The sequence below is a fragment of the Scyliorhinus torazame genome, chromosome 2, assembly GCF_047496885.1.
Source record: "Scyliorhinus torazame isolate Kashiwa2021f chromosome 2, sScyTor2.1, whole genome shotgun sequence".
Lineage (NCBI taxonomy): Eukaryota > Metazoa > Chordata > Chondrichthyes > Carcharhiniformes > Scyliorhinidae > Scyliorhinus > Scyliorhinus torazame.
The window spans coordinates 257,137,682-257,161,608 of record NC_092708.1 but is presented as its reverse complement, the minus strand read 5'-3'; the positions used below and the strand labels follow the sequence as shown (position 1 = coordinate 257,161,608).

Below are 23,927 nucleotides of genomic sequence, written 5' to 3'. Positions count from 1 at the left end.
GCCCACCACACTCCTCTGGCCCACCACACTCCCCTGGCCCACCACACTCCCCTGGCCCACCGCACTCCCCTGGCCCACTGCACTCCCCTGGCCCACCACACTCCCCGGGCCCACCACACTCCCCGGGCCCACCACACTCCCCCGGCCCACCGCACTCCCCTGGCCCACCACACCCCCTGGCCCACCACACTCCCCCTGGCCCACCGCACTCCCCTGGCCCACCACACACCCCTGGCCCACCACACTCCCCTGACCCACAACACTCCCCTGGCCGACCACCCTCCCCTGGCCGACCACCCTCCCCTGGCCCACCACATCCCCCTGGCCCACCACATCCCCCTGGCCCACCACATTCCCCTGGCCCATCGCACCCCCTGGCCCACCTCATCCCCCTGGCCCACCACACCCCCCTGGCCCACCACACTCCCCCGGCCCACCACACTCCCCCGGCCCACCACTCCTCTGGCCCACCACACTCCCCTGGCCCACCGCACTCCCCTGGCCCACCGCACTCCCCTGGCCCACCACACTCCCCCGGCCCACCACACTCCCCCGGCCCACCGCATCCCCCTGGCCCACCGCATCCCCCTGGCCCACCGCATCCCCCTGGCCCTCCACACTCCCCCTGGCCCACCACACTCCTCTGGCCCACCGCATCCCCCTGGCCCACCACACTCCCCTGGCCCACCACACTCCCCTGGCCCACCACACTCCCCTGGCCCACCACACTCCCCTGGCCCACCGCACCCCCTGAGTGATTGGAATGCACTTACCTCTCTTTGACATGGTCATTGTTTGTCACCCATCCATGAAGGTATATGAATGAATGAATGCAGTTGGTTTGTGGAAACTGTGAATCACAGCCAACCACTTGAAAGGAATGAATGGCTTGCAGCTAATGTATCTGAAGGGTTGAAACACAGGTCACAGCTGAACTCCTTCAAGGAATGGACACGTGGATCCTCCAGGTAAGTGTTGCAGCTGTAATTATTTGCACCACCCTTGTCTGGGCTGCTGTCTAGCTTTTAGACAGGGGTCTCTCTCATTAGGAGGTCCCTGTGGATGTCCCTTTAGATAGGGGATCTCTGTGGGAGTTCCCTTTAGTTCGGGGATCTCTGTTGGGGGGTGCCTTCAGTTAGGGGGTCCCTGGGGGGGGGGGGGGGGGGGGGGAGGGGTGAGCAGCTGGTGCATTGTGGCGGGGGAGGGGCTTCGGATGGACTTTGGGGGCAACTCCCCTGAGGAGTTTCCCCCCTTGGACCAATGCAAGGTTCACAACATCAGGGCCACGCTGGTAAATACCAGACGTGATCTGCGCCCACAGGATTCCGGGCCCAGGGGACCGGAGAATCACGGAGGGCTGGAGATGAGGGTGCTGGGCCCACTAAATGATTGCAAATGGCGTCACTAAGACTCATTTGCAATCATTTACATCCTTCTGCTAGTGCGTGGTCATGAACCTTGATCCCAGCAGGGCATCGGAGCATCGCAATCGGCTCCGATTCCGATTTTCCCCTGATGCCTGATTCTCCGTCCCATCAGCAAACACATTTCGGGGGTCACGGTCTGGAGAATTCCAGCCCATTAGCTCTCCCCACGTCACCTCTGATTCTTTTGCCAATTAGCACACATGTGTGACTTCTTGGTTACTGTCCTTTCTGCCACTCTACTTAGTTACTCTACCAAACCCCTTCATGATCTTCAACACCTCCATCAAATCTTTCCTTTAAAATCCCCAGTTTCTCCACATTACTGACATCCGTCATCCCTGTTCCCGTTTTTAGTAAATCTCCTCTGTATCCTCCCTGAGGCCTTGCTATCCTTCCTAAAGCATTATGCGCACATGTTATCACAAACCTCCAGCTGAAACCGGGCCGGTATTTTATAAAGATTTTAACGTAACTCACTTGCTTTCGGACTCAATGCCTCCATTCATAAAGTCAAGGATACCATTTGCATTTTTGACAGCTTTCTCAACTTATTCCGCCACCTTCAAAGTGGTGCATATGTAAACTCCCAGGTCTCCCTTTATAATTGTACCATTTAGTTCACATTGCCTCTCACTGTTCCTCTCAAAATTGATCACTTTTCAGGTACCTGTGTTAAATTCCATCAGCCATGTCTTCCCACTTCACCAGTCTTTCTTGTCCTCCTGATGTCCAGCGCTGTCCTTACCGTTCGCTACATTTTCAAGTTTCACATTATTTTCAAACTTTGAAAACATGTCCTGAACACTCAAGTCCAGGTCAGTAATACATATAAACAAAGCAGCGCTCCTTATATCAATTCCTGGGGAACACCACGATGGAACTTGCCTCCAATATGAAAAACAGCCAATTCCCAATACTCTGCTTTCTGTCGCGGAGCCAGTTTCATATTCATGCTGCGACTGTCTCTCTAATAATAGTATAAAAGTTGTGAATGCCTGTGACGTGACTCTGAGACTCAGTTCATAGTTTGAACTATTGAGCTACAATTTGCTGACCATTCTCTTGGTGACTGTCTTAGTTTTTTCTGACTGGCTGTTGTCAGTTATTTATTTATTTATTTTAAATTTAGAGTACCCAACTCATTTTTTCCAATTAAGGGGCAATTTAGCATATTCAATATACCTACCCTGCACATCTTTGGGTTGTGGGGGCGAAACCCACACAAACACGGGGAGAATGTGCAAACTGCACACGGACAGTGGCCCAGAGCCGGGATCAAACCTGGGACCTCGGCGCCGTGAGACTGCAGTGCTACCACTGCGCCTCCGTGCTGCCCCTGTTGTCACTTTTGACAAGCTTTCCCCCCTTTTCATTCGGGACATTCATCAGACTTGGCAGGACTTGCTGCATTTTGTGGATGTGTTTAGATCTAGACGGTCCCTCTATTTATTTCTCTGTCAAGCCAATACATTTTCTGCTGCTGGGGGCTCCCCCACTCTGTCATGGACTTTGGCCAGTGTTCACTTCTTGTTGCCTACCTTGATCTCTCAGATATTTCTAATTTCTAGGACTCAGACTTTCCCCTGGGCCTCAATCTTCTGCCTCATCCTGCTCTTATGCCCATATTCATGTTGTATTTCTGTGTTTGCTTCATACAAACTTAGCAATCTCACACAGGACTGGTAAACCAAACGTAGGTTCAATTTATTTGAAGATGTAACACGGGATTGCTCAGCAGACAGATTTACTATAAGGATCCAACAGTTATTGTTAATAGGAAAGTACAGCTGCAATGCCTTCGCACCACATGCTGCTAGCTGAAATGAAAGCTCTCTCTGAACAATGTCTGCTGGGTCACACAGTTTACATCCTGGCTACTTACTCATTAGCATATTCTCTCTTAAAGCGATATCACAACGATTCCCAACCTGTTAAACTGCAACACTCACTACCCTGCCCAATTTTGATGCACTCTTTCTCGAATCTTCATTCATGATGGTAATGAGTAATACCCAGAGTATTCCTAAAAGCCACAGTGGCAATGCATGTGAGCCACACCCCAAACACAAGTGGTACCAATGCAGACAGGGCAAATGGGCACCATTTTTGGTCCGTATGATGCACAGCCCCCAATGTAATATTACTCTTGAGTCTCTCAGTGATTGACTAGCACTAAGGCCCATGTTACAAGTGCCACATGTATTGCATAATAAGCAGACTGCATTTGTTTGTCTCAAGTTTATCATAGCTCGGAGTTTCCTTTGACAGGCCCAAGATCTGTTATGTGGCTTAAAAGATTGTTGACGTTAGGCCATAGTTATGTCACACTCATGAGTACGCGTCTCTTCGATCTTTGACAGTCATTCATCAACCCTCCATCTGACCAAATCTCTGCCCAAGAAACTGCCCAGAAGCACAAATGTGAGAAACTTCCCACTGTCTGTATTCAAGGGGTCTTCACACACATTGTGACCAGGTTTTCAAACGGGGCAGGAAACAAAGTCATTTTTCAATTCTTTTTAATTGCGACTTCTTGAGCTCTTTAACAAAACAAAAAGGATCCTTGTAAGACCTGCTCTGAATGCTCTGTCATTTTCAATGCATTTTTATAGCAAGGTAGAAATCTCATGGAAAATGAAAAGCTTTCCCAGTTGTTGCGTCGTAAACACACTGTGCTTAATGTGCTTGAATGATGCCTGAATGAGCTGAAAGGTTTCAAACTCAGAGGGGGAACAGATGGGGTGAGTCTGACATTTCCTGGGGCCAGAATTTTATGTTGCTCAGGTGGTAGTGCCTGACCTGGAAGCACGTGAAATCGCGTGAGAAGATGCTGGGCACGCGACCCGATATCACTGTGCACCCGCGTGATATTTCAGTCGTCGGGCGTGCATGAGTGTCGGAAGTGCGCCTGCTGACATTAAACCCATCAAGAAATCAATTAAAAGCAATTTCATGTGGCCTATCTACATTTACAAGCCTTACATTTTAGCTAAAACCTCGATCCAGGGTGGGATGAAATGTCAGGGCTGGAATAAAATCAAGAAACACGCCCAGGGTCTCAGGGTTGTGTTGGAATGCACTGCCTGAACAGAATTTATTTTGTACAGGTCTGTAACTCCCTGAGACAGCTCCGCAGCAACTGCCCGTCATGAGGGAGCCCATTTGATGTGCCAGGCCGCACCCTCCTTTATCTTTGCCCCTGCCCTCTTCCCCACTTCCCCCCACCTTGGCAGCGCTGAGCCTTTCCCGCCCCGTGTTGCACGCTGGCTGCTTGTTCACTGGCCAGCGTGAAATTGCGTTCCAGGGCCAATCATGGTCTGAAGCACATTTCCCATCCTCTTCTCTGCCCCACCACCAAACCTGCATGCCCAACAAACGTAAAATCCTGGCAAAATTCTGCTTGTTTATGCTGATTTATGGCACAAATACCCATTTTGAGTTGGGGTACATTGTAATGAAATCAGCATGAATTTTAGGGGTTTACTGGCATTGGCAAAATGAGAACAATTTCAGATGCAAATTTCAGGTTTTGACTCTAAGAGCAAAATCCAGGCCAAATTAATGTCTAACGTTGTTGTCCAATATCATGTAGAGTTAAAGCATAGATCAGCCATGATCTAATTGCAGAGTGACAGGATTGAGGGGCCCAATGGCCTCCTCCCATAATTATATGGCCCTCAATTCCTGTAGTACCCAATACCTGCCTTCAGATGGTGGCAACACAGTGCAAAGCAGACAGCAACAATGACTACGCTCCATAAATAATGTGGCTGACAGAGCTTGGCATTGGTCAGTCAGCTCCCACATTAATTGAGGCCAAATCACCACGTCTGCTGAAAGGGTGTAACGTTGAAGGTGGGTCGGCCACAGGAAATCATCATGGGTTGTTCGCCGTGGAATGCAATGTTCTGTGCACTTGTGCAGGAGAGGATCATCATCACATGACGTTCACAGTACAGCAAGCTGGATTTACTAACCCCCAATAACACTCAGAGCTCCCTGTGTGGCTTCCTCATTTCAGATTCCATCTCGTAAGTGATCCGGTGACGAACACACATTTACTTCTCTTGCTGTTAAAGTTTCTAATTTTAGATCTCCCCTCCCAAAGGCACCAATCTGCTGCCTTTTGGGTTTTACAGATTCTGCCTGTTCTCCCTCATGGTAAATCTTCACAGGGAGCTTCACCCACAGGCTCTCCAACCACTGACAGCCTAACTCCCTCACTGCTGAAGGTTCATGCTGGTTTCCCTCATTGCTCTGCCCAGACCCAATGCACTGACTCCTGTTGTAGCAGCCTGCACAATCACTGCAGCGAGAATTCAGAGCAGGAGTTGAACCTGCAAACCTGCTGGTCTGTGTGATTCACTGGAGGAGCAGATCCCAAGGCCTTCGGACAGAGGCATTTAGATTGTAAGCTAGCTGCACTGGGTGGGAAGGGAAAGGGGATGGTGGATTTGGAATTCCTTCACAGGATTCAACTCAAATGGGACAAAAGCACTGTACACATGTGATCATTAGTCCTTTCAAGGTGACTCCTGGGTTGGCACCTGCCTGGGAAACTCCTGTGCTGTGCAGTTTTATTATTGGCCATCTGTTGCTGTCCTTTGTCCTTTTTCCCTCAGTTTTCTCTGTTCCAGTGTTCAAGTTCCTCTGGCTCTGATAGTGGGTGCATTTTAGCCTCAACTGCAAGTTAACTGCAAGCTTAAAGTTACCTGGGCCAATAGGCACTGGACTTGTGATCCAGAGAGCCAGGGTAATGCCCTGAGGACCCGGGTTCGAATCCCACCACGGCAGATGGTGGAATTTGAATTCAAATAAAAATCTGGGGCGAAATTCTCCGGAAACGGCGCGATGTCCGCCGACTGGTGCCCAAAACGGCGCAAATCAGTCGGGCATCGCGCCACCCCAAAGATGCAGAATGCTCCGCATCTTTGGGGGCCGAGCCCCAACCTTAAGGGGCTAGGTCGGCGGCGGACGAATTTCCGCCCCGCCAGCTGGCGCGGAAATGACATCTCCGGGCGGTGCATGCGCGGGAGCGTTAGCGGCCGCTCACGGCATCCCCACGCATGCGCATTGGAGGGAGTCTCTTCCGCCTCCGCCATGGTGGAGACCGTGGTGAAGGCGGAAGGGAAAGAGTGCCCCCACGGCACAGGCCCGCCCGCGGATCGGAAGGCCCCGATCGCAGGCCAGGCCACCGTGGGGGCACCCCCTGGGGCCAGATCGCCCCGCGCCCCCCCACCCCGGAGCCCGCCCGCGCCGCCTTGTCCCGCCGGTAAGGTAGGTGGTTTAATCTACGCCGGTGGGACAGACATTTTAGCCGGGGGGGACTTTGGATCAGGGCCGGAGAATCGCGCGGGGGGGGGGCCCGCCAACCGGCGCGGCGCGATTCCCGCCCCCGCCGAATATCCGGTGCCGGAGACTTCGGCAACCAGCAAGGGCGGGATTCACGCCAGCCCCCGGCGATTCTCCGACCCGGCGGGGGGGTCGGAGAATCTCGCCCTGGGAATTAAAAATCTAACAATGACCATGAAACCAATGTTAATTGTTGTAAAAACCCATCTGGTGCACTAATGTCCTTCAGGGAAGAAAATCTGCTGTTCTTACCCGGTCTGGCCCAGATGTAACTCCAGACCCACAGCAATGTGGTTGACTCTTACATGCCCCTCTGAAATGGCCTTGTGAGCCACGAAGTTAAAGGGCTATTAGGGGTTGACAATAAATGCTGGCCCAGCCACATCCAATGAATGAATTTTAAAAAGCACACTGCCAGTCGAGAGACCAAGGGAGGAATTCTCTGATAATGGGGTTTTGTCCCCACGTCCGTAAGAAAACGGCCGCGAATCACTCTGGCCTTTCCTGGAGAAAGTCCAGAGTGATTCTCCACATTGCAAGGGGCTAGCAGGGCTCCGGAGTAGTCCACGCAGCTCCGGCTGCCGATATGTGGCCCTGCACTTCTGGCCACGGGTCCGCGCATACGTGCGGCAGCGGCCCCGCGTAACATGGTGGACCCACACCGCGGACCCGCCCCGACAATGTAGCCTCCCCCTCCCGAGATTGCACGCGCCCGCCGATCGGTGGCCCCGATCGCGAGCCTGGTCGTCCTGGAGGACCACCCTGGTGACGGATCCCCCCCCCCCCCCCCGCCCCACCAGGGAAGCCGCGGGCTGAGTTCGCAGTCGCCACTCCGAGCTCCCGCTGGGTGGAACCTTGAGCGAACCACGCCGGCAGGAACTCGGTCAGTTGTCGGTGGAGAATCGCCGGGGGGGGGGGGCCTTTCTCAATGGTCCCCAACCGGTGCCGCGTCGATCACGCGTGCGCGATTGGCGCCGATTCTCCGGTCCCCGGAGAATCGTGGGAGCGGCGTCGGACCCGATTGCGGGTCTGGCGCCCATTCTCCGCCCCCGCGCCGAGCACAATTGCGGCGCGGAGCCTCGGAGAATCCCGGCTCATACCTGTTCTTTGTCCCCCTCAAGGAGCACTGCTCAAATTCGGCTTCCAACATCCTGGACTGGTCTATAAGATTCAGGTGCGGTGGCTCAGACCTACTGTTCAGTTTTAAGGTCACTTTATCTAGCCTACAGCTGATCCCTGATGTGCTTGTGAGTGTCCCACTGTTTCATTTTCCCTTCAGCTAGAGTCTGCTTCGCTCTCCCGAGCTGAAGTCCATTTCTCTTCCCCTATGAACCTTATGGTGACCTCCATCATTGCCACTGTTACCCTGCTCCATCATTGATTCTACACTCCTCCTAGCTTTCTATTCCCGCAGAAATATCTCCATCAGTGCATCCTCTAATTCTCTGCCATTCAAGCAACTTCCGGACTTGCTTGCCCTCCATACCTGTCTCTGAACCTGGACATGAATGTTGAGTTTATGACTGTTGCAACAACTCCCCCCTATCGACAGAAACTCAATGCCTCAGCATCTCCGACATTATCTCTGACCTCCTCCTAGTTCTCCTCTCTATTTCCTGATGAATTCAAGGCTCTATGTATATATCCTAATCTTCCTTTGTAAACTTGAGTTTCTCCATTTGCATTCACATTTTGGCTGTCACTCCAAACACGATCAGCCCTATTTTCCCTATTTCTGTCCCACCGGTCTCTTATTTTGTTTTCACCCCTTTTAGGCACCTCTCTCCTGCTCTCTCATCTTCTTCCTCTCTCCTATCATCATGCCTTCTTTAATTTCTCCCCTCTCAGATATTCTCCCCTCACAAATCAGCATCTCAACCTTTCACCTCTCCTTGACCTTGATACTCCCCATCGCCAATTTCGGCTTGACTACTCAGATAGGCCGACGGCGTCACTCTCTGTGTCTTTTGGCATCTTCCAAAGGGCCCACCGAGGCACTCATTATCTCCTCCTTTCCAGCAGCGGCCACAACTGCCCGATCCCACTCTCTCGCTGACCTTCCCACTCAGCACACACACTTGGGGCTAATGTTTCAAACCTCGTACCCATCTTACCCACGCCTCCCACTGCTGACCCTGTGGATTCTAACAGCAAGATCCGAATCAGCCCTCCCTATCCCTCTACTCATCTCCCTCCAGAACGTCTGAGGCAACTTGTGAACAAGTCCCTTGCAATCCATTAGCTTATTGTGGTTGGTTGCAACAACATCATGCCATGAAAAGGTGGTGCCACCTTCACCCGAACTCAAGCCTCCCTGCTTGGTTTTACCGTCTACCACTTGCCTTGCACGGACAGCTGTGGGGGCAATGTATGCTGCGGTACAGAGGGATCTGGGTGTCATTGTACATTTATAGAATTATTCATCGAATTTAAAGTGCAGAAGGAGGCCATTCGGCCCATCAAAACGTGCACCGGCCCTTGGAAAGTGGAGGATACTTAACCCCACGTCTCCATCCTATCCCCGTAACCTGACCTAACCTTTTGGATATTAAGGACAATTTATCATGGCCAATCCACCTAACCTGCACATCTTTGGACTGTGGGAGGAAACCGGGGCACCCGGAGGAAACCCACACAGACACGGGGAGAACGTGCAAACTCCACACAGACAGTCACCCAAGGCCGGATTTGAACCCGGGACCCTGGAGCTGTGAGGCAGCAGTGCTAACCACTGTGCCACCCTGCCACCCTGATGAAGGATAAAAGCTAGAATGCAGGTAATGCAAGCAATTAGGGAGGCAAAAGGAACTTTGGTCTTTATTGCAAAGGATATGGCATATAAATATAGAGAATTCTTGCTACACTCTACAGGGCATTGAGAAGACTGCGCCTGGAGTACCATTTTAGTTTTCATATTTAGGGAGGGAGGGGCAGCACGGTGGAGCAGTGGTTAGCACTGCTGCCTCACGGTGACAAGATCCCAGGTTCGATCCCGGCTCTGGGTCACCGTCCGTGTGGAGTTTGCGCATTCTCCCCGTGTCTGCGTGGGTTTCGCTCCCACAACCCAAAGATGTGCAGGCTAGGTGGATTGGCCACGCTAAATTGCCCCTAAATTGGAAAAAATGAATTGGGTACTCTAAATTTAATAAATAAATAAATAAATATTTAGGGAGGGATATTCTGCTATTAGATATAGTTCAGAGAAGGTTCACTGGGCTGATTTCTGGGATGCAGGGGTTGCCTTATGAGCAAAGCTTGAACAGGTTGAGCCTGTACCCATTGGAGATTAGAAGAATGAAACATAACAAAATGGAGTAAAGGCAACAATCAGATCAGACATGATCCTACTGAATGGCATAGCAGGCTTACTCTTTGCTCCTATTGCACATGTTCCTGTGCAAACTCCTCTTCCCTGCCTCCCACATCTTCATCTCTAACAAATGCGGGCAGCTCATGGACTTCTTAATCACAAAGATTGAGTTTCTCTGTTCTGCTGCCTCCTTCCCTTCCCCGAGACCAGGGAGTAACTTCAGCCACTCGGCCCCACCCACCCCATCCTAGCCCTGAGCTTGCAACTTTCTCATGCTTCTCTCCCAGCTCCTTTCATGCTCCCTCCAAACTCATCTTGTCCATTAGACCGACCTCCTGTTCCCTCAACTCTATTCCCAATAAACTGTTAGCCACCCAACTTTCCTTTCAAAATAGCCAAAATTGTTAACTGCCCTCTATCAACAGGCGCCGCCCCTCTCATACTGAGAAGTGTGGAGGAACAGAGGGATCTTGACGTGCACATCCACAAATCCCTGAAGGTAGCTACATAGGCAGATGAGGTGATTAAAAAGATACACAGGATAATTTCCTTTATTGGCCGAGGCCTAGGCCACAAGAGCTGGGAGGTTATGCTAGAATTGTGTAAAACACTAGTTGGGCCACATACAGTTCTGGTCACTGCATTAATGGAAGGATGTACCTGGGAGGGTATAGAGGGGATTCACAAAGATGTTTCCAGAAATGCGGAATTTCAGCTTCGGGCAGGAATTGCATTGACTGGAATTATTTCCTTTGGAGGAGGCTGGGGGAGATTTAACGGAGGTGTTTAAATTGTGAGGAGTCTGAACCAGAGGAGTCTGAACCAGAGGGCCTATTTCCATTAGCGGAAAGTGAATAGCCAAGGTGCAGAGATCGAAAGTAATTGGTAGAAAGATGAGAGAGGAGTTAATGAGAAATTATTTTCACCCAGAGGGTGGTGGAGCTCTGAAACTTACTGCCTGAAAGGGCAGTGGAGCCAGAGACCAACATCACGGGCGAAATTCTCCCCCAACGGCGGGATGCCTGACGACTGGCGCCAAAGCCGGCACAAATCAGACGGGCATCGCGCCGGCAAAAAGGTGCGGAAGTCTCCGCATCTTTGGCGGCCTAGCCCCAACATTGAGGGGCTAGGCCGACGCCGGAGGGATTTCCGCCCCGCCAGCTGGCGGAAATGGCGTTTGTTGCGCCGCCAGCTGGCGCGGAAATGCGGCGCATGCGCGGGAGCGTCAGCGGCCGCTGTCAGTTTCCCGCGCATGCGCAGTGGGGAGAGTCACTTCCGCCTCCGCCATGGTGGAGACAGTGGCGGAGGCGGAAGGGAAAGAGTGCCCCCACGGCACAGGCCCGCCCGCGGATCGGTGGGCCCCGATCGCGGGCCAGGCCACCGTGGGGGCACCCCCCGAGGTCAGATCGCCCCGCGCCCCCCCCCAGGACCCCGGAGCCCGCCCACGCCGCCTGGTCCCGCCGGTAAATACCAGGTTTGATTTACGCCGGCGGGACAGGCAATTCCTGGGCGGGACTTCGGCCCATCCGGGCCGGAGAATCCAGCGGGGGGTCCCGCCAACCGGCGCGGCCGGATTCCCGCCCCCGCCCAATCTCCGGGAGCGGAGACTTCGGCGGGGGCGGGGGCGGGATTCACGGCGGCCAACGGCCATTCTCCGACCCGGCGGGGGGGTCGGAGAATGACGCCCCACATTTTAAAAAAACTTACAGATGCACTTTAAATGGCAGCATGCTTTGTTTGATAACACTCTTGTAAAATAAATACCTTGTGATGATCTAATCTCCTGAAGGCAAAGGGAGTTGGTGGACATCGGCATAAGTTTTATGGTTTATGCTCTCAATGCTGAACCATTGGGAGAATACCCGTGATGGTGAATCAGCCGCGCTCTCATTCCTACCTGAGTATGCTCTCTCCTTGCACATCGGGGAGGGCTGACCATGAGGTGTACCCCGTATTGTGAAAGGAAACAATATTTCACTCACGTTGCAATGATGATACTGTTTCAACCCTGCTCATCTGGCGGCAAAAAAATATTCTGGTCCCTCAGTGCCATAACCCCCACGAGGACCATGGGGAAACCATCATTGATCTCCCTCGTGGCACTCGTGAAGTATGAGCTCCCCAGGTCGGGAGTGGAGACCTACCACCTGGGGCTGGTGATGAGCAAAGGTTAAAAGCAGGCCTAGATCGGGGCCTGGTGAGGCGAGTCCACCTAACTGGGATTGAACTGGGCGTCAGATGCTGGGTTATGCAGAACCTTGTAAATACTTGTAAATAAATCTATATTACGTTTACCCTGCGTCATTACACTCAGAAAACGAGGCGTTGCTACAGGGACAGCTTACCTGTGACGGAAAAGAACCTTTGGAATTGTGGGTGATGAAAGACAAACCGTTTTGGATGCAGGAGGGGCACAACCCATTCCGGAAGCAACGTTAATCAAACGGCAAGAGTTTCCGGCAAATCGGCAACGGGAAGACTATTTCAGAGCTTACCTGAGTGGCCAAACATGGTGGCAACACATTCGCCCGTGTAGAAATCAAAGATGGAGAGGTTCTTGTCGGAGCAGCTGGTTGCTATGAACAGCCCAGAGGGATCAATCTGCACCTGGAACAAAATCAAGGGACACGAAGTCATTATTTTCTCAGGAATCTGAAGCACACAGACACAGCGGGCTGGATTCACCGATTTGCATGCTAAGTGCCGACGCCGGCATGGGAACTGTGGCATTTTACGACGCCACAATCAGCACCGAACCCTCACTGACCCTGTGACTGGTGAAGGGCTAGCAGACAGCGCGGGTAAAACTTCCGGCTCCTAGGCCAAAAACGGCTGGAGAATGGCCGGGCCTGTGACCGCGCATGCGCACGACGGTGACCTGCAGAGGTCGCGCCGTAAAACATCACACCGGCCGTGCGGGGACCCGACTTCCCAAATACTTCCCACCAGGCTACCCCCTGACCACCCCCCACCATTCCCCACAGCCCTCGCGGGAGCCCCCCAGCCCTGCCAGCAGCACGGCCCCCGGTAGACTGTCGCGGTGTTGGACACAATCCGCAGACGCCACCCTCGGTTCCTCACCGCTCAGACCACACGTCAATCGTCGGAGACTTGGCCCATCGAGGGCGGAGCATCGGGGAGAGCTTTCAGGTGACGAGCTGACGCCGTTCCAACGGAGGGGGTGGAGGATAGAAAACTGGTGTTGAGCCGTCATAAGGGATTCTCCGCCCGATCGCCGATTACGATATTGCCGTCGGGCAACGGTGAATCCCGCCCAGCGTGTCACTCAGAACATTGACAGAGGGTGGGATTCTCCGCCCTGCTGCACCAGTTTTCTGGTGCGGGTGTGCTCCTGCCAGCGGCGGGATTTTCCATCTCGCCAGCTGGCCAATAGGGTTTCCCAATGTGGGCGGCCCCACACCGCCGGGAAATCCCCGGGCTGCCGTGGCAACGGAGAATCCAGACAGCGGAGAATCAAGCCCAGAGTGTCAGTCAGTCAATACACAGACTGAGTGTCGGTCAATACACAGACTGAGTGTCGGTCATTACACAGAGTGAGTGTCGGTCACTACACAAAGCGAGTGTGGGTCACTACACAGAGTGAGTGTCGGTCACTACACAGAGTGAGTGTCAGTCACTACACAGAATGAGTGTTGGTCACTACACAGAGTGAGTGTCGGTCACTACACAGAGTGTCGGTCACGACACAGACTGAGTGTGAGTCACTACACAGAATGAGTGTCGGTCACTACACAGAATGAGTGTTGGTCACTACACAGAGTGAGTGTCAGTCACTACACAGAGTGTCGGTCACTACACAGAGTGAGTGTCAGTCACTACACAGAGTGAGTGTGAGTCACTACACAGAGTGAGTGTCGGTCACTACACAGAGTGTCGGTCACTACACAGAGTGAGTGTGGGTCACTACACAGACTGAGTGTCGGTCACTACACAGAGTGTAGGTCACTACACAGAGTGAGTGTGGGTCACTACACAGAGTGAGTGTGGGTCACTACACAGAGTGTCGGTCACTACACAGAGTGTCGGTCACTACACAGAATGAGTGTCGGTCACTACACACAGTGAGTGTCAGTCACTACACAGAATGAGTGTCGGTCACTACACAAAGTGAGTGTTGGTCACTACACAAAGTGAGTGTTGGTCACTACACAGAGTGAGTGTGGGTCACAACACAAAGTGAGTGTGGGTCACTACGCAAAGTGCGTGTCGGTCACTACACAGAGTGAGTGTCGGTCACTACACAGAGTGTCGGTCACTACACAGAGTGTCGGTCACTACACAGAATGAGTGTCGGTCACTACACACAGTGAGTGTCAGTCACTACACAGAATGAGTGTCGGTCACTACACAAAGTGAGTGTTGGTCACTACACAAAGTGAGTGTTGGTCACTACACAGAGTGAGTGTGGGTCACAACACAAAGTGAGTGTGGGTCACTACGCAAAGTGCGTGTCGGTCACTACACAGAGTGAGTGTCAGTCACTACACAGAATGAGTGTCGGTCACTACACAGAGTGAGTGTCGGTCACTACACAGACTGAGTGTGGGTCACTACACAAAGTGAGTGTGGGTCACTACATAAAGTGAGTGTCAGTCACTACACAGAATGAGTGTCGGTCACTACATAAAGTGAGTGTCGGTCACTACACAGACTGAGTGTCGGTCACTACACAAAGTGAGTGTGGGTCACTACATAAAGTGAGTGTCAGTCACTACACAGAATGAATGTGGGTCACTCCACAGAGTGAGTGTCGGTCACTACACAGAGTGAGTGTTGGTCACTCCACAGAGTGAGTGTCGGTCACTCCACAGAGCGAGTGTCGGTCACTACACAGAGTGAGTGTTGGTCACTCCACAGAGTGAGTGTCGGTCACTACACAGAGTGAGTGTTGGTCACTACACAGAGTGTCGGTCACTACACAGAGTGAGTGTGGGTCACTACACAGAGTGTCGGTCACTACCCAGAGTGGCTGTCGGTCAGTCACTGTACAGAGTGAGTGTCAGTCAGCCCCTACGCACTGAGACCACTCCTCACACTGAGACCCCCTCCTCAGAATGAGACCCCTCCTCATACTTCTCACACATTCACTCATTACTCATATGCTCACTCACCTGCTCACACCCACCCCCAAGTCCACACCCACCTCCCTGTCTTGACACCCCACTCCTGTTTACTTACCCAAACCCATCTCCCACTTGTTCTTACCCTGGGCAGTAAGAGCTTGGAAGTCAATGTGTAGTGAGGACAACCCCCACAACGCCACCACGGACGCCACCCACCCACCCAGGTCCAGCACTGTCTGGCATAGTCGTTCCTGCCTCACTCACCATTTGGTTTCCTAGACAGCCCCGTCTCTGAAAGTTGGATACCAGCGGAATAATATTGGCACTCACCTTGATCAAGGTACCATCTTCTCCCTGAGATCCTTTATACAGCTTCTTCTGTTTCCCATTATTGATGTTAAATATCCTGCAGGGCAGGAAGACACATATTGTGACATCAAATTGTGTACGTGTCAATACATTTCACCTTCAAACCCATGGGATAGAGTAGGACCAATTCACATCAGTTTTGAGAACACTCTGGTCAATCAGTGTATGACACTGTTTATGCAGTCAAAGCGCAAATGAAGATTTGGGGTGTAGCTTTAGTACAGTGAGATGGATGAGGTATAACATTATCACAGTGAGATGGATGAGGTATAACAGTATCACAGTGAGAGGTATAGGATATAGCATGATTACAGTAATGCTGGGCAGCACGGTAGCACAAGTGGATAGTGGCTTCACAGTGCCAAGGTCCCAGCTTCGATTCCCCGCTGGGTCGCTGTCTGTGCACGGTCTCACTGTGTGTGCGTGGGTTTCCTCCGGGTGCTACGGTTTCCTCCCACAGTCCAAAGATGTGCAGGTTAGGTGGAGTGGCCATGATAAATTGTCCTTAGTGGCCAAAAAAGGCCAGGAGGGGTTTTTGGGTTACGGGGATAGGGTGGAACTGAGGGCTTAAGTGGGTCGGTGCAGATTCGATGGGCCGAATGGCCTCCTTCTGCACTGTATGTTCTATGTACAGTGAGTGGAATGGGATATAGCATTATTACAGTGAGGGAAATTAGATACAGCATTATTACAGTGAGGGAAATAGGATATGGCATTATTACAGAGAGGGAAATGGGATATGGCATTATTATGGTCAGAGGTATAGGGTATAGCATTATTACAGGGAGGGGAATGGAATATTGCATTATTACAGTGAGGGGAATGGGATATAGCATTATTACAGTGAGGGGAATGGGATATAGCATTATTACAGTGAGGGGAATGGGATATAGCATTATTACAGAGGGGGAAATGGGATATGGCATTATTATGGTCAGAGGTATAGGGTATAGCATTATTACAGTGAGGGGAATGGGATATAGCATTAATACAGAGAGGGGAACGGGATATAGCATTATTACAGAGAGGGGAATGGAATATAGCATTATTACAGTGAGGGGAATGGAATACAGCATTATTACAGTTAGGGAAATGGAATATCGCACTATTACGGAGAGAGGGGTGTGGTGTATATCAATGAGACAGTGAGGGGTCTAGAATGTAGCAGTATAACAGTGAGGAGTGTGGGGTGCATCAGTGTTACAGTGAGGGGTGTGGGGTGCATCAGTGTTACAGTGAGGGGTGTGGGGTAGGTCAGTGTAACTGTGAGGGGTATGGGGTATATCAGTGTTACAGTGAGGGGTGTGGGGTATATCAGTGTCACAGTGAGGAGTGTGGGGTATATCAGTGTCACAGTGAGGGGTGTGGGGTATGTCAGTGTGACAGTGAGGGGTGTGGGGTATATCAGTGTAACAGTGAGGGGTGTGGAGTATATCAGTGTGACAGTGAGGGGTATATCAGTGTCACAGTGAGGAGTGTGGGGTATATCAGTGTTACAGTGAGGGGTGTGGGGTATATCAGTGTTACAGTGAGGGGTGTGGGGTATATCAGTGTCACAGTGAGGGGTGTGGGGTATATCAGTGTCACAGTGAGGAGTGTGGGGTATATCAGTGTCACAGTGAGGGGTGTGGGGTACATCAGTGTCACAGGGAGGGGTGTGGGGTATATCAGTGTCACAGTGAGGGGTATGGGGTACATCAGTGTCACAGGGAGGGGTGTGGGGTATATCAGTGTTACAGTGAGGGGTGTGGGGTATATCAGTGTCACAGTGAGGGGTGTGGGGTATATCAGTGTCACAGTGAGGGGTGTGGGTATATCAGTGTCACAGTGAGGGCTATATCAGTGTTACAGTGAGGGGTGTGGGGTATATCAGTGTCACAGTGAGGGGTGTGGGGTATATCAGTATTACAGTGAGGGGTGTGGGGTATATCAGTGTCACAGTGAGGGGTGTGGGGTATATCAGTGTCACAGTGAGGGGTGTGGGGTGTATCAGCGTTACAGTGAGGGGTGTGGGGTATATCAGTGTTACAGTGAGGGGTGTGGGGTATATCAGTGTCACAGTGAGGGGTGTGGGGTATATCAGTGTCACAGTGAGGGGTGTGGGGTGTATCAGCGTTACAGTGAGGGGTGTGGGGTATATCAGTGTTACAGTGAGGGGTGTGGGGTATATCAGTGTCACAGTGAGGGGTGTGGGGTATATCAGTGTTACAGTGAGGGGTGTGGGGTATATCAGTGTCACAGTGAGGGGTGTGGGGTGTATCAGTGTTACAGTGAGGGCTGTGGGGTATATCAGTGTCACAGTGAGGCAAGTGGGATATATCAGTGTTACAGTGAGGGGTGTGGGGTATATCAGTGTTTCAGTGAGGGGTGTGGGGTATATCAATGATGCAGTGAGGGATGTGGGGTATATCAGTGTTACAGTGAGGGGTGTGGGGTATATCAGTGTCACAGTGAGGGGTGTGGGGTATATCAGTGTTACAGTGAGGGGTGTGGGGTATATCAGTGTCACAGTGAGGGGTGTGGGGTATATCAGTGTGACAGTGAGGGGTGTGGGGTATATCAGTGTCACAGTGAGGCGAGTGGGATGTATCAGTGTTACAGTGAGGGGTGTGGTGTATATCAGTGTTTCAGTGAGGGGTGTGGGGTATATCAATGATACAGTGAGGGATGTGGGGTATATCAGTGTTACAGTGAGGGGTGTGGGGTATATCAGTGTCACAGTGAGGGGTGTGGGTTATATCAGTATTACAGTGAGGGGTGTGGGGTATATCAGTGTCACAGTGAGGGGTGTGGGGTATATCAGTGTAACAGTGAAAGGTGTGGGGTATATCAGTGTTTCAGTGAGGGGTGTGGGGTATATCAATGATGCAGTGAGGGATGTGGGGTATATCAGTGTTACAGTGAGGGGTGTGGGGTATATCAGTGTCACAGTGAGGGGTGTGGGGTATATCAGTCTTACAGTGAGGGGTGTGGGGTATATCAGTGTTACAGTGAGGGGTGTGGGCTGTATCAGTGCTACAGTGAGGGGTGTGGGGTATATCAGTCTTACAGTGAGGGGTGTGGGCTGTATCAGTGTTATAGTGAGGGGTGTGGGGTATATCAGTGTTACAGTGAGGGGTGTGGGGTATATCAGTGTCACAGTGAGGGGTGTGGGGTATATCAGTGTTACAGTGAGGGACGTGGGGTATACCAGTGTTACAGTGAGGGGTGTGGGGTATATCAGTGTTACAGTGAGGGGTGTGGGGTATATCAGTGTTAGTGAGGGGTGTGGTGTATATCAGTGTCACAGTGAGGGGTGTGGGGTATATCAGTGTTTCAGTGAGGGGTGTGGGGTATATCAGTGTCACAGTGAGGGGTGTGGGGTGTATCAGTGTTACAGTGAGGGGTGTGGGGTATATCAGTGTCACAGTGAGGGGTGTGGGGTATATCAGTGTTACAGTGAGGGGTGTGGGGTATATCAGTGTTACAGTGAGGGGTGTGGGGTATATCAGTATTACAGTGAGGGGTGTGGGGTATATCAGTGTCACAGTGAGGGGTGTGGGGTATATCAGTGTCACAGTGAGGGGTGTGGGGTATATCAGTGTTACAGTGAGGGGTGTGGGGTATATCAGTGTTACAGTGAGGGGTGTGGGGTATATCAGTGTTATAGTGAGGGGTGTGGGGTATATCAGTGTCACAGTGAGGGGTGTGGGGTATATCAGTGTTACAGTGAGGGGTGTGGGGTATATCAGTGTTACAGTGAGGGGTGTGGGGTATATCAGTGTTACAGTGAGGGGTGTGGGGTATATCAGTGTCACAGTGAGGGGTGTGGGGTATATCAGTGTTACAGTGAGGGGTGTGGGGTATATCAGTGTTACAGTGAGGGGTGTGGGGTATATCAGTGTTACAGTGAGGGGTGTGGGGTATATCAGTGTCACAGTGAGGGGTGTGGGGTATATCAGTGTTACAGTGAGGGGTGTGGGGTATATCAGTGTTACAGTGAGGGGTGTGGGGTATATCAGTGTCACAGTGAGGGGTGTGGGGTATATCAGTGTTACAGTGAGGGGTGTGGGGTATATCAGTGTTACAGTGAGGGGTGTGGGGTATATCAGTGTCACAGTGAGGGGTGAGGGGTATATCAGTGTTACAGTGAGGGACGTGGGGTATACCAGTGTTACAGTGAGGGGTGTGCGGTATATCAGTGTTACAGTGAGGGGTGTGGGGTATATCAGTGTTAGTGATGGGTGTGGTGTATATCAGTGTCACAGTGAGGGGTGTGGGGTATATCAGTGTTTCAGTGAGGGGTGTGGGGTATATCAGTGTCTCAGTGAGGGGTGTGGGGTGTATCAGTGTTACAGTGAGGGGTGTGGGGTATATCAGTGTCACAGTGAGGGGTGTGGGGTATATCAGTGTTACAGTGAGGGGTGTGGGGTATATCAGTGTTACAGTGAGGGGTGTGGGGTATATCAGTATTACAGTGAGGGGTGTGGGGTATATCAGTGTCACAGTGAGGGGTGTGGGGTATATCAGTGTCACAGTGAGGGGTGTGGGGTATATCAGTGTTACAGTGAGGGGTGTGGGGTATATCAGTGTTACAGTGAGGGGTGTGGGGTATATCAGTGTTACAGTGAGGGGTGTGGGGTATATCAGTGTCACAGTGAGGGGTGTGGGGTGTATCAGTGTTACAGTGAGGGGTGTGGGGTATATCAGTGTTACAGTGAGGGGTGTGGGGTATATCAGTGTTACAGTGAGGGGTGTGGGGTATATCAGTGTCACAGTGAGGGGTGTGGGGTATATCAGTGTTACAGTGAGGGGTGTGGGGTATATCAGTGTTACAGTGAGGGGTGTGGGGTATATCAGTGTCACAGTGAGGGGTGTGGGGTATATCAGTGTTACAGTGAGGGGTGTGGGGTATATCAGTGTTACAGTGAGGGGTGTGGGGTATATCAGTGTTACAGTGAGGGGTGTGGGGTATATCAGTGTCACAGTGAGGGGTGTGGGGTATATCAGTGTCACAGTGAGGGGTGTGGGGTATATCAGTGTCACAGTGAGGGGTGTGGGATATATCAGTGTTACAGTGAGGGGTGTGGGGTATATCAGTGTCACAGTGAGGGGTGTGGTGTATATCAGTGTTACAGTGAGGGGTGTGGGGTATATCAGTGTCACAGTGAGGGGTGTGGGGTATCAGTGTCACAGTGAGGGGTGTGGGGTATATCAGTATTACAGTGAGGGGTGTGGGGTATATCAGTGTCACAGTGAGGGGTGTGGCGTATATCAGTGTTACTGTGAGGGGTGTGGGGTATATCAGTGTCACAGTGAGGGGTGTGGGGTATATCAGTGTCACAGTGAGGGGTGTGGGGTATATCAGTATTACAGTGTGGGGTATATCAGTGTCACAGTGAGGGGTGTGGGGTATATCAGTGTTACAGTGAGGGGTGTGGGGTATATCAGTATCACAGTGAGGGGTGTGGGTAGTTTAGGCTTTGTTTCATTGTGTAGCACTGACTATTCCCGGCTTGGGTCACTGTCTGTGTGGAGTTTGCACATTCTCCCCATGTGTGCGTGGGTTTCCTCCGGGTGCTCCGGTTTCCTCCCACAATCCAAAGATGTGCGAGTTAGGTGGATTGGCCATGATGAATTGCCTTTAGTGTCCAAAAAAGGTTAAGGGAGGTTACTGGGTTACGGGGATAGGGGAGAGATGTGGGCTTGGGTGGGGAGCTCTTTCCAAGGGCCGGTGCAGACTCAATGGGCCTAATGGCCTCCTTCAGCACTGTAAATTCTATGAAATTCTATAATAGTCTTTGTTCTGGGACTTGTGCTGGTTTTCAGTGCATATACATTGCTTGCATGTGCTTGAGGTTCGCTGGCTACAGTATGTACTGCTTAAACTCACCGAATGCTTCTGTCCTGACATCCAATGGCAGCGTACTTGTGTGTGGAATCCACGTCCATGTCGTACAGAGTGGTCTTTCGAACCACGTGGTGGGTCCTTCTGAACTGAGTGCCTTCGGCAGACTAATGGAATGGAACAGGGGAAGATTAGCAACAGCACCCACACTCCTGCAGGGCTACATGGCGATCACACAGAGACATACATAGACAGGATAGAAGGGTGTGTAAAGATCCTCTCGGAGAATCCCATCATACATCTACACATTCCGGGGATTCCCAGAAACATCATCACACCTAAATACTGACACAGTTCTGGATATACCCTGCTCTCACCTCTGGAGGTCTGCATTGAACACTCAACAGTAATCGAATGCAGAAGCTGTACCACTACAGAGGCAACATGCTCGTAGCACAACAAATGTAGAATAAAGGATTTGCATTGCAAATATAATCCCTAAAATGTGCTTACATCATCTGCCACAGCAGTAAATTAATCGGGAACAAAAGCAGAAAATGCTGGATAAACTCAGCTGGTCTGGCAGCATCTGTGGAGAGGCAGAGGTAGAAATGTGATCGGTCTTATGTTGTTGAAAAAGGCAGGGGGTGGGTGGAGCAGATGGCCAAAATAGAAAATCAGGGATTGGTTGGCGGGCAGCAGAGATTGAATGACAAAGGGAATTGTAATGATAGCACTAAAGTCAAGGGCTGGAATCTCCGTCCCGGACACCCAGAATGCGTTCCACGATGGGACGGAGAATTGGGCGTCTGGGCAAAATCGGGATTGGCGCCGGGCACCGATCCGAATGCCATGCTCCGAATCCCCGCTGGCGGCTTGAACATGCTCCATGCTGCATGCCAGCGGAAGCATGGAGATAAATGCAAATGGATCGTAACGTTGCAGAGGTCCCTGGGTGTGTCCCCTTATTATAGGGGTGTTTCCTCCTATTACAGAGATCACTGTGGTGGGGTCCCTCTGTTACAAGGGTCCCTGGGGGCTCCCCTTATTACAGGGGTGCCTGGGGGGCCCTTCCATTACAAGGGTCCCTGGAGGGAGATATGTGACGGTGAGTGGTAGGTTGCAAGGGACGTGGGTGGTGTTGGTAAATGTATATGCCCCGAACTGGGATGATGCTGGATTTATGAAGCGCATGTTGGGGCACATTCCGGACCTGGAGGTAGGTGGACTGATAATGGGAGGGGACTTCAATACAGTGCTGGACCCAGCACTGGACCGCTCCAGATCAAGGACAGGAAAGAGGCCGGCGGCGGCCAAGGTGCTCAGGGGTTTTATGGATCAGATGGGGGGAGTGGACCCATGGAGGTTTGCAAGACCGCAGGCCAGGGAATTTTCTTTTTTCTCCCACGTACATAAGGTTTACTCCCGGATAGATTTCTTTGTTCTGGGCAGGGCGCTCATCCCGAGGGTGGAGGGGACGGAGTATTCGGCCATAGCCGTTTCTGACCATGCCCCACACTGGGTGGAAATGGGGCTGGGAGAGGGGAGGGACCAACGCCCGCTGTGGCGGCTGGACGTGGGACTGTTGGCTGATGAGGTGGTGTGTGGGAAGGTGAGGGGGTGTATTGAAAGGTACTTGGAGGCCAACGACAACGGGGAGGTGCAAGTGGGGGTGGAATGGGAGGCGTTGAAGGCGGTGATCAGGGGAGTGCTGATCTCCATCAGGGCTCATAGGGAGAAGACAGAGGGCATGGAAAGGGAGAGGTTAGTGGGGGAGATCTTGCGAGTGGACAGGAGATACGCAGAGGCCCCGGAGGAAAGATTACTTGGGGAAAGGCGACGGCTCCAGACGGAGTTTGACCTGCTGACCACGGGCAAGGCGGAGGCACAGTGGAGGAAGGCGCAGGGGGCGACCTACGAGTACGGGGAAAAGGCTAGTCGGATGCTGGCGCACCAGCTCCGTAAGAGGGCGGCAGCGAGGGAAATAGGGGGAATCAAAGATGGAAGGGGAGTCACGGTTCGAAGTGCAACGAAAATAAATAAGGTATTCAAGGCCTTCTATGAAGAGCTGTACAGATCCCAGCCCCCAAGGGGGGAGGGGGGATGAGACGATTCCTGGACCAACTGAGGTTCCCGAGGGTGGAGGAGCAAGAGGCGGCTGGTTTGGGGGCACCAATTGGGTTGGAGGAGTTGAGTAAGGGTTTGGGGAGCATGCAGGCGGGTAAGGCCCCGGGGCTGGACGGGTTCCCGGTGGAGTTCTATAGAAAATATGTGGACCTGCTGGCCCCGCTACTAGTGAGGACCTTTAACGAGGCAAGAGAGGAGGGAACCCTGCCCCAGACAATGTCGGAGGCGACAATCTCCTTGATTCTAAAGCGAGACAAGGATCCACAGCAATGTGGATCGTACAGGCTGATTTCGCTCCTCAATGTGGACGCTAAGCTCTTGGCAAAAGAGCTGGCCACGAGGATTGAGGACTGTGTCCCGGGGGTGATACATGAGGACCAGACGGGATTCGTAAAGGGCAGGCAGTTAAATACCAATGTGCGGCGGCTTTT

At 52.0% G+C, this 23,927-nt stretch overlaps 1 protein-coding gene across 2 annotated transcripts in view; it reads right to left on the bottom strand.

The window, feature by feature from the left end:
* Positions 1-23,927, bottom strand: part of mapkbp1 (mitogen-activated protein kinase binding protein 1) — a 420,608-nt gene that overhangs the window by 79,219 nt on the left and 317,462 nt on the right. For both annotated transcript variants that reach the window (XM_072486182.1, XM_072486183.1), the window contains 3 exons: positions 21,415-21,536; positions 15,504-15,579; positions 12,585-12,696 (listed from right to left, as the gene is read on the bottom strand). In XM_072486182.1, coding sequence (XP_072342283.1) covers positions 12,585-12,696; positions 15,504-15,579; positions 21,415-21,536 — 310 coding nt within the window. The remainder of the gene's footprint in view (positions 1-12,584; positions 12,697-15,503; positions 15,580-21,414; positions 21,537-23,927) is intronic.